The sequence below is a fragment of the Cyprinus carpio genome, chromosome B11, assembly GCF_018340385.1.
Source record: "Cyprinus carpio isolate SPL01 chromosome B11, ASM1834038v1, whole genome shotgun sequence".
Lineage (NCBI taxonomy): Eukaryota > Metazoa > Chordata > Actinopteri > Cypriniformes > Cyprinidae > Cyprinus > Cyprinus carpio.
The window spans coordinates 12,232,091-12,245,473 of NC_056607.1; the positions used below are offsets into that span (position 1 = coordinate 12,232,091).

Genomic DNA, 13,383 nt, shown 5'->3' on the forward strand with positions numbered 1-13,383 from the left:
CGGCATTATAATTAAACTCCCTTGTTCCTCTTCCATCATTCGCAGGCCCTGTAAATGAACGCAAAGCTAACCGACAGGAGGATTAGATTGGGGAATTAATTTCGGTAGGAAAAAATGCATTTTTATCCACCTTGCTTGAATCCTGCATATAGAGTTTCCACTTGTGTGGAGCATGTCGTGCAATGAAGAACTGGAGGATTTGTGAAAAACACAATTCTAAGACGTGTATGCTTGTCAGTCTGTCTCACAAATACATTGGGACTTAAAAAACAGACAAACAATCCTCCAAGCGGTGTGGCTTAAAACTAAGAAATCAATCTAATGCAGGTAGCTCCAACCAACATGTATAAGCATGTAAAAAAAAAATGCTAAGGGCAAAGACTCTTTTCGCCAAGAACCTGATTCCTTTTATTTATCCTTATGCTAAACTAGAAATTCAAATGCAAATCAAGCAGCAAGTTTATTAACCTAAAAGCCGACTGAGGTGTATCATGTTAATGTTAAAGAATGGCAATGGCAATTAAAAAAAAAAAAATCAGTATTTGCATCCATTAAAGATAAGATTTAATACGCGCAATGAGGAATTAGTGCTGAAAAGGCGTGGACAGAGTTATTTTTGCACCTGACCTTATTGAATATGCACTTGTAGGAGTTTCCCTTTTAGACGCAAAATTTATGGGAGGACAGTATTAAAATGAATCACGCAACGTGCTTTACTAGTGTTTGCGCTTGTCAAATTACTGGTATTTGCAGAATTATTTAACGCCCCAAGAAAGCATGTCATAAAGTAGGTGGTAATTTGCGCTGCTCTCGGTAGACTGCGCTGGTTATTATGGAAATGATCTGGCTGTGTCTGTGTTCTTGAATTTACACAATGTCAATAAATCACCAGCAGAATTTTCTAAGCTGACGGTACAAGAGACTTTCTATTGATATTTCCACCTGCTTCCATTCTAGATGGGCTGTCAGTCAGTATAGTTAGATTGTTGCACCACAAGGTGGTGGAAAGGGACTGTCATTCAACTACACGTTCAAAAATGCCGATTCTTTCATTCAAAGAGATGTAATGAAACACCATGTTGAAATCATTTTAACTTTGAGCGCCACCTTAGAAGGCTCAGCTGACCAGCTATGCATCAATGCCAAGACAGAGATTTCGCTTTCCTTGGACATGACAATCTATTTTCACAAATATATATGACTCGGCCTGGAGGACAGACGCAAGTAATCGCACGCGCTCAGTCGATCTCTCTCTCATTCACTGTCTGTTTAGGCTTGTTAAGTGCAAATCTACGGAGTCTCTGTACAAATCAGAATGGTACACATTATGTTATCATTACAAACTTTTTTAATATTCTGTACACATGCATGAAGTGTAAAACAAGAAGGGCATAACCTTATGAAAAAAGAATACACACAAAAAAAAATAAATCTCAATTGCTGCGGTCCTTGCATTCCTCTGCAGTTTGCTTGTCAATAGCGCAGTAGCGACAGCCCTAGTCAGCCCTGTTACTTTTCAGGGTAACAGGTTTTGACATTTGGTTAACAGGGATGACATAGATTAGGTGTCACCCTGTTTTTAAAGATTGTCTGTGTAAAAACATGCAAACATGCTTAAAGGTCACCCTGGGTGTAATTTTGAGCTAATGCCTATATAATTCAGTGACATATGAGCACGAGTTACATTTTAGTAAGTATTGTTGGTATTGTTACGGTTACTTTTGTTGTTAATGACAGGGATAGAATGATTAGATCTTTTTTTTTTTTTCATAACTCATTGTCAATAATGCATCCACGTAAATTCAATTAAAAACAAGAGCAGCAAGGTGACTGCAGATCTTCACCCCAGTCTTGCAATGTTCAAGAAAGTCAAGATCTTGGTCTGGTTTCAGATGATTACAGAAAGACCAATATCTGATCATCTTCCTTTACTAATAATTGAATCAGATCTCTTAGAAATGTAATGTGCTAAATCAAAAATTAACTTTTGGGTCACAACTATGCCAAGTAAGTGCAAAACAATATAATGCAATTTAAATTGTAAAACTCTAATTGTGTGTGTGTGTGTGTGTGTGTGTGTGTGTGTGTGTGTGTGTGCGGAAGAATGTGTGTCCTGTCATCCTTGTTACTCTGGTCAGTCGTATGACTATGATGTCAATCCTGTTACTGTCATTAATTAAAAAAACAAATTGTAAAATTTATATTTGATACAGCCTTCCAAGTTTTTCCATTGTAACTATTTTATTTTGGACAAAGCCCTTTTTTACCATCACATAGTTCTAATTAAACTATAGCATCTACACTTGTGTCGGTAATAGGGTTGACAAAAATATCAAAACATGAGATAGAAAAATAGCCATAAAATAATAAATTACATAGCCTGAAATGGCACAATATAACTTCTTGTCATTTTAAGGTGTCTTCATTTCATGGATATTTAAAAAATGTTGATTAAACTTATTTATTATTTTTCCAATTGAAAATGTCACCGATTTTGTGGAATGACACTTTTATATTAATATCTTTATTTCTCAACAGTATTCAGGATTTCTCTCCAGTATTCTAGCATAAAAAGCTCCAGACTATTTGCAGAAAAGCAAACTACACATTGGGAGATGATGTAAAATCACATCTTGCCATCCTTTACGACAGCATTATGAGTTCATAAGTATACATGAGGAGGTTCAATGCCTCCCTCTCACCTCAGCACAAGAGAACAAAAGAGACTAACTAAAATGAGGGCAATCATCTACGATAAATACAGTCTTTAGCCTGTCAATGTCCTCATAAGAGGCCTGTAGTTACAGATATTTTTATCAGGGCAAACCCACCAGTACAATAACAGACTCGCACGTAGTCGGCAAAGACACACAACAACAAATGAACACGGACACGGACACAAGCACACGGTGTCTCTGTGGTGATTCTGCACCTTTGCTTATTATTTTCTGTTTTACAAAGATGCTGACATATTCGACACAGGAACTGATTGGATGACCGTTAGGTCAAAAGAGTATGTCTTCTTATTCAGTTTCAGGGTTAGTAATGGGAATCCATTATGAAGCAAAAGGAAGCTCAAAGGGAAGGAACAGGAATCAAATGTATTTACTGCTCATACTTTCAGGTTTATATGTTAGTCTGTGTGGCTGCAATCATTCTTTGACTTACGGTTTTTGCAGCTGTGATGATGTACTGAAGGACCATCTCCCTTTTGGTGCTCAAGTCTTTTTCTCTGAGAGGAGCTTTCTTCTCTTCATTAAGATTCATATCCTCCTGAAAACACAAACCATACATGTAAGAGAAGAAAAAGAAATCTCTTTACAAGAAAAATCCTCTTTAAGATCGTCGGTATTGTGACCAGCTTTATGAGATTGTCCATCAAAAGTGGCAAAACCTCAGACCCCAAACAAAAGGGTCTATCAAATCCTATACTGATTTCAAAATATTTCTAATCAAAAGAAAACAGTACTGGAGATTCTGGTTGTAAACAGTGGAGAAAGGTAAAGAGAATCTTTGAATCTCGCATCTTTCCATTTCAATGCTTACATGAATCAAATCATGCCCAACACCTGTTCTTTTTGGAACTGCAAATAAATTAAACCACAGGAAGTCAACCTCCGCTTGTGATCCATCAAGCAGATACTTCTTCCCTGCATCTTATGGCATTAAGAAAAAGGAAAGGAGAAAAACTGATAATGATAATGCATCTTAAGCAAAAAAAGGATATTTTACATATCTTTAACCCTTACAGACACAAGCATTTATATTAATTATGTTTTTATTCTTCAACATGTCTTTAGGATGGCATTAGTAATAAAAAATAATAATAATAATAATAAGTCATTTAGGGTTGTCAAATTTCACCTATAATTTTGATACACTAAATGTTTTGAATGCACAACAACACAATTCAGCACACAAATGTATTTGAAAAATAATATATTTCAAACGGTATGGATACAGACACGAAAAGTTAAAGGGGTCATATGCTGTTGCTAAAAAGAACATTATTTTGTGTATTTGGTGTAATGCAATGTGTGTATGCAGTTTAAGGTTAAAAAACGCGTTATTTTCCACATACTGTACATTATTGTTGCTCCTCTATGCCCCGCTTTTCTGAAACGGGTGTACACTGATTGGCCAGCTATCCAGTGCATTGTGATTGGCCGAATTCCTCAAGCGTGTAATGGAAATGTTATGCTCCTTACCATACTGTGATGCTGTGTTTTCCTGCGACGAGACAAAACCAATAAAACCCATTACAAAGAGGCATTTGCTGCATCCAGTGGGAACATAATTACTGATTATAATGACTTATTCTGTCTTTTTACGTGTTGCGTTATCGCGCCACATAAACAAAATCCACGTCTGCATTTGTGATCGGAAGAACAACAAACGCTACTCTACAGTACATTGCTCAAAACTCGAGTTTGATTAGTCAGTGGCAAATTCTCTAAATATGTAAATGTACTTACAGGCTGTGAGTCAGAAGCACTAGACTGTCCTTGCAAAGCTGGAATTGCCCCACTTACAAACACCAGCATTGTAGGCTACTCTTCCTGGAAACAGTCCTCATCCCCCATAAAATAAGCATTGCATCGGAATATTTGGATGGAACTGTTCTGGAAAAGTGTTGTAGATATAACTTAACCACTGATTTCTAGTTGTGTCCTCTTTTGGAAGGCCAAACAAAGTAGTTTTACTTTCACAACAAAACACACAGCATCTCCATAACATGGCGGCGGTGGCGGCGGCAGCGGCAACAGCGAGAATAAAAGTTACACCTTCTTTCTTTGCGTGAACATTTGGGTGGCATTATGCAAATTTTCCCACATCGTGACGTAGACATGTGGGGGCGTGTTAGAACGAGCCATTTTAGGAGGGCGTGGTTGACTCTTAACTTTTATAAAGAATCTCTCTTTGGATTTGAGACTTTAGTCTTTGCAACTTTACAGACCTTCTTTATGCACCAAGAGCTTGTAACACTCCAAACAGAAAGGACATCATATGACCCCTTTAAGAAATTTCACTATTTGGCCATTTAAATAATGCATTAAATATTCATATCAAAGCATACAGTATGTAATGGATTTATGTTAGCAACACTATATAAACAATATATATTGTTATATTAATGAGATAACTACAAAACAGCTCAGAAAAAAATGAATTGAAAAATATAGCATTATATCATTCATATAGACTCCACTGAATAGGCTCCACTTTTGTGGGAACTACAGAAAAGGTTTGACCAGCCAATGCTCTCCATTGCATTTGTATTACACTTAGAAAAATGGTCACAAATATACACACATTCAAAATATCTAATTTTTTTAATACTTAAATTGGTTAATGTCTCAAAGGTGTTCCAAAAGACACCTTTTTGAGTGACTAGTTAGCTATATGCAATTTTCTTCCTCAACAACTCCCTGTTGTTGTAATTGATTTTAGAGTGTCAGCTACTGTTGTATACATTTTCTATATATTTAGTTTCTATATATTTTTTTTTTTTTTTTTTATTATTTGTTTGTTATTTTTTTTTTTTTTTTTGTTGTTGTTATTCTGCTGTTATGGGTTGTTGATGGTTGTTAAAGCTGATTGTAAAAACATGCCTGGTTTTCTGCAGGAGTCACTGAGTGTTTTTGATGAAACACTTTAAAAATTAAAACAGTTAATGAATAAAGGGCCATTTTTGCTCAATTGTTATAAGATTGGCAATTCTAAACATCTGTTGTCTATGTGGACACATTTTTTGTGTGCGATTTTGTGAGATCTTTTGAAAATGAGTACCTAATACAAGCCTGACTGATGAAGTCATGAATTATGTATTAGAAAATCTAATGGGACAATTTCTGAAAAGATTAGAAATTAACAGTGAAACAGAAATAAACATGTTCATTAATCTGAACCTGTTGTACTAAGACAGACATTGGCAGATGTATATGGCAATTTTACTTCCCAGATTACTGAAGCAACAGTCCTATGCCAAAACAAACTAGCGAGCTGCACTTCTCAAACTCACTATCTCTGACAGAGATGGAGACAAAGAAAAGAACTAGGGTGCATCCGTGGACAGTTTACAACTACCATCAACAGAGAGAAAGGGCAAGGAAATCTCTAGGCAAAAGACAGAACAATAAAATCGATAAGAGAGAAGAAAAGAAAGAGGGAGATGAGAGGGAAAGACAATAACGCCTGCATACGATGTTGAGCGCAACTATCCTATTGTCCTCCATTCTTATTTCCCTTTCCTCATAGCGCTCTCCTTTTCTTCCCTTTTCTGAGATGATAGATCAGTAGAGCCGTTTAGGATTTCACTGATGGGTTCGCAGGCGTGATGCAGTCCTCGTGTGTCAGAAAGAGAGAGGAAGAGAGAGGAGGATGCTGGGATAGGTGTGGATAGGGCGCAGAGCGGAAAGGCATCCATTACCACTGTTGGCCCTGTCACCTCTGCTGGCATTCTCATGTATCTAGACTCGTACTTGCTGTGACTAATGACTGCGTCTCTGCCCACGTTATCCAAACTCTTCCTTCTCTACCCAGTAGTGGCTGCTCCTGTCACTCAATCCTGCGCTCAGAGATGCTGCTCAACTGCTAACAACACCACCTCCACTCTTAGAAAGGGCACTGACGGGGACCTCCGTACGATTGCACTAAGGCAACAGAAGACTGTGCAATGATTTAAAATGATGCTTGTGGGAAATTTGATTAAATAGATGTGCTTGAGATGAACGTGTAACAAAAGTGCAACGGAATTCAGTTAACTTTCAACAGCTGTAGAATTGTTTTTCTTCCTCAGAAACCTGAAGGATTGAGAAAAGTCAAAAAAGTTTGTAAAGTGAAAACTTTTTACATTTAAATTGACAAAAATATTAGTATAATACATTAAAGTAAATACAAATTCTAGTGAACAGGCATTCTACAAAAAAAAAAAAAAAAAAAAAAATTATAAATGTGCACTTTTTGTCCAAGTCCAAATCAAAACTAGATTGTAGGGGTTATTTTATTTTTGTGTATTTTCTTTTGTTTACCACAACAAGCTAAGCTGCTTGCAAACATTTGTCAGTGATTGTATGATGTGTGTTCAATACGATACGAAAGTGAGTACGTGTTTGAGAATGCATGTATTTATAGGCATGAGGGCCTCGTCCTACTATGAATACGAGCTGATTGAGGTCAGTGACCCATAACAATCCATTTCATTATGAAAAGTTTGCGTTTCTTAAAACATAATTGCAAATAAACCTCTAGTGATTATTGTGGTTGAAAGGTTGATAAAGGTCATTGAGAAGGAGTGATAATTAGCTGTTTTTCTTACATGTCCACAGTACGTAGATGTGTACAATGGCATAAATGCAGATCAACAAATACTTCAATCTCAGGGAATGTTTGTTTTTATTTACGAATATGTGTTTCACAACATAATTCAAAGAACATTTTTTTTCTACAATAACATCTTACCATCATTTTCTCAAAGAGGGCAAGGATTTCCTTCTCTGATGTGATCTTTGAAGAAAGCTCCTCAAATTCAGAGGAAGTGGACCAGTCACCAGAAGAGTAATGCTTGGACATGTGGGAGAGGGGCGGCCGTTCCTTTTTACTGCCAGGGATACGGATACTGGAAAATCTGTCCAGCTAAAAGAAAGATGAGACATTTGAGAGAGTATGAGTGAGACTAGCTCAATGGTAATTATTACAGACAATGTTACAAAAGCATTCTTTTTCAAAATAAATTCTATTTATCAAAAAATTCTGATCCTGAAAGGTATCATAGCTTCCTTAAAAATATTAAGCAACTCAACTGTGTTCAACTGTGGTAATAAGAAATGTTTGCATGAGGACTGAATCCGCATATTAGAATGATTTCTGAAGGATCATCTGACACTAAAGGCTGCATTAATCTCTACTGAAAAATGATGTTTTAAAATATATTAAAACAGAAAAAAGTTTATATAAATAAATAAATATAAATATAATAAATACAATTTTATTTTTTTATATACAAAATATATATTTTGTTAAACATGTATAAAAAGTAAATATGTATAAAAATGTATACATAATTATTACAAAATAAATTATAAAAATAAAAATTACATTTAAAAAAATAAATGTTTCACACAAAATAGATTAAATCACCAATTTATAAATAAGAAAACAAAAGCACAACAAACTGTCTTAAACTGGCAAAAACACATATTCCCTCCTCATATTGCATTCCTCTATTTTTTTCATAATAATATTATTATATTACATTATTAGTGCTGTCAAAATTAGCACATTAACGGAGGTGATTAATTTTTTCTAGTTTAACGGTGTTAAAAATAATTAACACAGTTATTGTAGGGGCAGACCTAGGGTTGGCCACCACACTCACAACTGCTGCTTTTGTCTCTTTTTCTTGACAAGAATTGCATTTATTTAGACGCAGAATGTATTTACAAGCACATCAAACAGGAGACTTAGAAATCCACTTTACTCCACTTCGCCTCAGCGCAAACGAGCAGGTGACAAGGAGCTTCATTAGAACCGTGAACTGCAGTCAGATGAGATGTTGTCAGGCCATATGTTAGTAAAAACAAATCTTCCTGTCCTGTCAGCTGTTATACTGGGTTCGTAGCATGTGCAATTTAATTTAGAATTTAGTGTTTGATAACTACATTAAATTTCTGTAATTTCTGTACTTGCTGAAGGGCACAGATATGACAACTATTACAATGGGTTTATGTGAAGATTGTTTTAGGATCACTTAAATTAGAAGCTGTTATTTTTTAAAGTAGGGATGCAATGATAGGATTTTTTGAGGCCGATACCGATTTTAACAAACACTTATTGGCCGATTCTGATACCGGTATTTGTCACTTCCTCTCTTATTTGAAATTTTGGCATCAAGAAATTTTACATCATTACACAAGTGTTTTGTGTAATTCGCTGTATGTTGATGATAATGCAACAGAGAGAGAGTTTAATGTGCACTTCTCGTGCTGTGTTATGTTTAGCTTTTATGGCGATTTTTTTTGGAGTGAAAAAGGATGTAATAAACTTAATAAAACATCAGTGAAGTTTTGGTCATCATTCAGATGAGGTCCGCTACACTTATGAATGTTACAAAAGTTATTTAGTCAAGAACAGTGTGCAATCTTTTGTCTTTTGTTATTTGATTAGCATTAAAGTTCAGACATTATGCAACAGACATTATACAGCTCAGTGACTTCACGCAGTTAATTAATAAACCATCGGTTTGTTATATTGGCCTTTTTCCTTATATAGCCGATATGCAGATGGTTGTAAATTGAGGAAAAAATCGGCCGATAAATATTGGTGGCCGATACATGAGTGCATCCCTATTTTAAAGTTTAATAAATGTTGAAATTGATATCTCTCAATTATACTGTAATGCTATAGATAATGGTTAAATATTAGAGGGAAAAAACTATTTCCTAGAGACATTGGTAGTATTGGTATTCTACATTAATTTGAAGATTGAATATGAAATTATTTCAATATAAAAGTATATTTAAAAACTTTAATGTTAAGTTGGATTAATCAATTAATTGCGATTCATTTCAGAAAAAATGTGTGATTAATTAGTTATTTTTTTGATCGATTGACAGCACTAAATATTATTAATAAATTATTATTAGTAGCAGTAACAAGTTTTATTTTTATTATTATTATTATTATTATTATTATTATTATTATTATTATTATTATTATTATTATTACTAGATCCCCAAATGTTTTTCATCACCATTATTATAGCTCTGCAGTTGTGAAGACTAGAATAAAGGGCAACACTGCACAAACTAGTCTCTAGTGTTGATAGCTCTATAGACTGTTGATGAGGTTAAAACTTTAGCAACAAGGCAACAAATCTAAGGCCCAGCGGTCTTGTACATACCTAGTAATGGCCTCAAAAGACCAGCCTGAACTGAACAGTAGTTCAAAAGCTTTCAGATCTTTATCAAACACCCACTTTAGCACTGTGAACTTTATGATCAGCTTTCACTTCCTTATTGTAAGCAGACTTTCATTAGAAGTCTTTCAGCTTCACATTCAGCATGCCTAACAAACAGAGCATCCAGGGATACAGTGTAACTCGCCGTCGATTTATATCGAGGTGGTGAGCCCCCGCTTCACACAGATAATGATTTCCTAATTGGATCAGATTTGTCAGAGAGCTGTTTTCTCTCCCTCTGCCTGTGGGCGCAACGGGGAGAAGATGGGCGATTGAGATGTCAGCGTTGGCTGAAAAGGTAGGTGGTTTATTTTCAGGGGGCCTTACCCCTTTCTTTCAAGGGGCAGGTGAATAAGCAGAAGTTATCTTAGAAAATATTTTTGCCGACGCCACCCATCGCGCATTATCTCAGTAAGAAGGAAAGCAACACGCTGAGATAATCAGCAATGACACTGATGTAAAATTAATTAAACAAGCAGTAGCTCAGAGTGTAGCTAGCGACTACAGTGCACGAAGCCAATCCAGGGAGCAAATGCGTGGTGTCTGATACCAAACAACACCATCATCTGTCTAATTTGGTTTGCCGCTGCCCTAAAGCGTCTCTTCGCTACATTGAGTGATGGCACTGATCAGTTTAATCACAGAGATTCATCCCCAGCGGAGGGAAGAAGCGTTTTGCTATGCTACACTCGTTACCGGTGAATAGATAAATAAATATGTGCAGCCCCTACATCGATAACAACAACAGGCATCATACTGCAGCCGACGCGAGCTGATCTAGATGATGAAGTGCTTTTCAGGGCTGTTTAGGTGTTTATGAGTGAGACTGCACCTTACTTTCATGCAATCTCTCTCTCCCTTTCTCACCAACAGACACTTTGATGTTACTAATGGCTCCATTCCCCTTTATTCCTCTTCTGATCACTCCACCAGACCCCTCTTCAGTAATTCAGCCTCTCAGCACCAAAACACATTTCTACCATGACCAAACAGCAGTCCCCACTTGGAAAAAAGCCCTCCATTATCTAAGGACATGATTCACTAATTGAAAACATGTTCTACACAATTCTGCCACCCCACAAATTCCCGACAAAAATGCATCTGTTAATTCAACATTTGTCATTAAAGGAATAGTTAACCCAAAATTAAAATTTTCTGAAAATAAACTCACCCTCAGGCTACCCAAGTTGTCTGAACTCTCATTGTGATGGCACCCATTCACTAAGGATCCGCACAGGAACCACTGGTGAGCAAGAGATGTAATGCTAAATTTCTACAAATCTGTTCCAATGAAGAAAAACTTATCTAGCTTTCATCTTGGATGGCCTGAGTGTGAGTACATTTTCAGCAACTTTTCATTTTTGGAACCATTCTTTTAATTTTGTTGTTCTTCTTTGCAATCATGCACCTGCTCCTGGACCCTTATAACCATTCACTAATGTGTTCATTCAGGACTGCACCTTTAGGGTGTATGTGCATAATAGAGAGAGAGAGAGAGAGAGAGAGAGAGAGAGAGAGAGAGAAAATGAGTGTCCCGGCGGTGTCTACCTCATCATAATCCTGATTACCTTGTTTCTGGGTCTACCCTCCCTCTAGCAACTAGAGACTGAGAATCGATACCAATCGACCCCCCAAAAAATAAAATATTTTGATGCTAATCGATAATGCAAAAGAAACAAAACACATTTTAAGAGCACAAGATTGATCCTACAATAAAGGAGGATGGTGAGAAAGAGAGAGAGAGATGGAGTAGTAAAGGAAGAGATTAAAGAAGAGAAGATTAAAATGTATTGAGGAAAGAGGAAACCTGGTGAAGAAATGAATAGTGAGTAAGCAGGGCAGAAGTGAGGAAAGTGAGAAGGATGATATGAGATCGAAGGGAAGATGGAGGTGATTGCAGTGCTAAATGGCAAATTTGGTGCTTTTCACCATGAGGGAAAAAACGGCTACTGAATTCCATCGATAAGATGGCCTAGGTGCTGTTTAAATTAACTGACTGCTCCACTCCATGACCTAAAGTTCTTCATCCAAAATATTTCATTACCTTACGCTGCTGCTAGCGGAAACAGGTCCAGCTGCACATGCTTGATACCAACAATGTTTAATGAAATTCAGACCAGTACATCAAATTCTAACATGCTGCAGAATTCCACACAGCAACATCTTTGTTTCATCACTCTAACAAATGAATTTAATAAATAAAACACAAACAATTCCACAAAGCTTTGTAAAAAATAATGAAAAAATTGTTAGCCTGTTTTTGCATTTGTTAACCGGTTTTCTGACTTTTTTCCTTGTTCAAGGATTATTTGGTACAAGGATTACTATAGGTTTTCGATCTAAATTAGGGGTGTGCCATGTGGTGATTTTTGATTGTGGACGATTAAAATGTCTCCACGTTCTGCTTTTAAAGAAATATCATAGTATTGTGCTACAGCGCGCCTCCGTCTCTCTGTACTGTACAACGCAACATACATTCACATCAAATGTTAACTCTGCGGTAGAGTTAGTTACACTCAATGGACACTGCACTTATTCGCAATCACAAAAGTCCATTATTTGCATGTGCTTAAAAGCCTTGCCTGTGTTCTGACGATTTGTGCTACCGTGTCAGATTTTGCTACCTCCCATTTAAACAGTTGGTAGCATAATTCGACAGCGAAAAATGCTACCTATCAGATTTTGCTTCCAGAATGATATAGTATTATTTGTTGGAACACCAGTAAAACATTCCATTTGTGCACTGTTCTGACATGTGCTTCTGAGTAGTGGTCGACCGATATTGTTTTTTTGACAGCCGATATCTTGGAAAGCAGGGTGGCTGATATAAAGCTGATATAATTGTATTTATAATTATAAAAATATAAATATTTAATAAAAATATAATTAAAAAGGAAGAAAAACTGTAACCAACAGAGCACTCCGTATTCTGGAAAGTTTGTGTGCATTGGGAATCATATTTTTTTAAATAAAGCCAAGGTAACACTCATTTTACTTACAGCACACAGTGAAAATTACATAAATATGACCGTGGGCAAATGCATAAAGAGCAGCATAATTTGAAATCACAGATTTAATGTTTAAAGCATTCATTGCGATCATTGCGAACACGCGATCATGCAGGTCACATGCACACTTCACAAGATCTCACAACTGGATTCGACTAAGTTTACAAGGTTTGTGAAACAAAATTTTCACTAGACATTCAAAGATTTGTTTAAATGATGTAAATGCGTATTTGCTGAATGCTGATGGCAAACAAAAAAGTATTATATTTCCAATATGTGCATATTTCCAATATGCACGCCACTGAGTGACGTCTGTACTTCCAGGTCAGAGAGCACCTGTCCATCAAAAGCTCACTATCCAATCAGAGTAGATCAATGTTAATGCCGCCCCCATGAGAGGTTTGTGTCAAAACACCA

The 13,383-nt window shown here is 36.3% G+C and overlaps 1 protein-coding gene across 1 annotated transcript in view; it reads right to left on the reverse strand.

Annotated features, from left to right (window-relative positions):
• Window positions 1-13,383, reverse strand: part of LOC109098308 (protein diaphanous homolog 3-like) — a 328,141-nt gene that overhangs the window by 269,543 nt on the left and 45,215 nt on the right. The window contains 2 exon segments of the mRNA XM_042733923.1: window positions 3,169-3,273; window positions 7,462-7,635. Of these exon segments, the coding sequence (XP_042589857.1) occupies window positions 3,169-3,273; window positions 7,462-7,635 (279 nt within the window).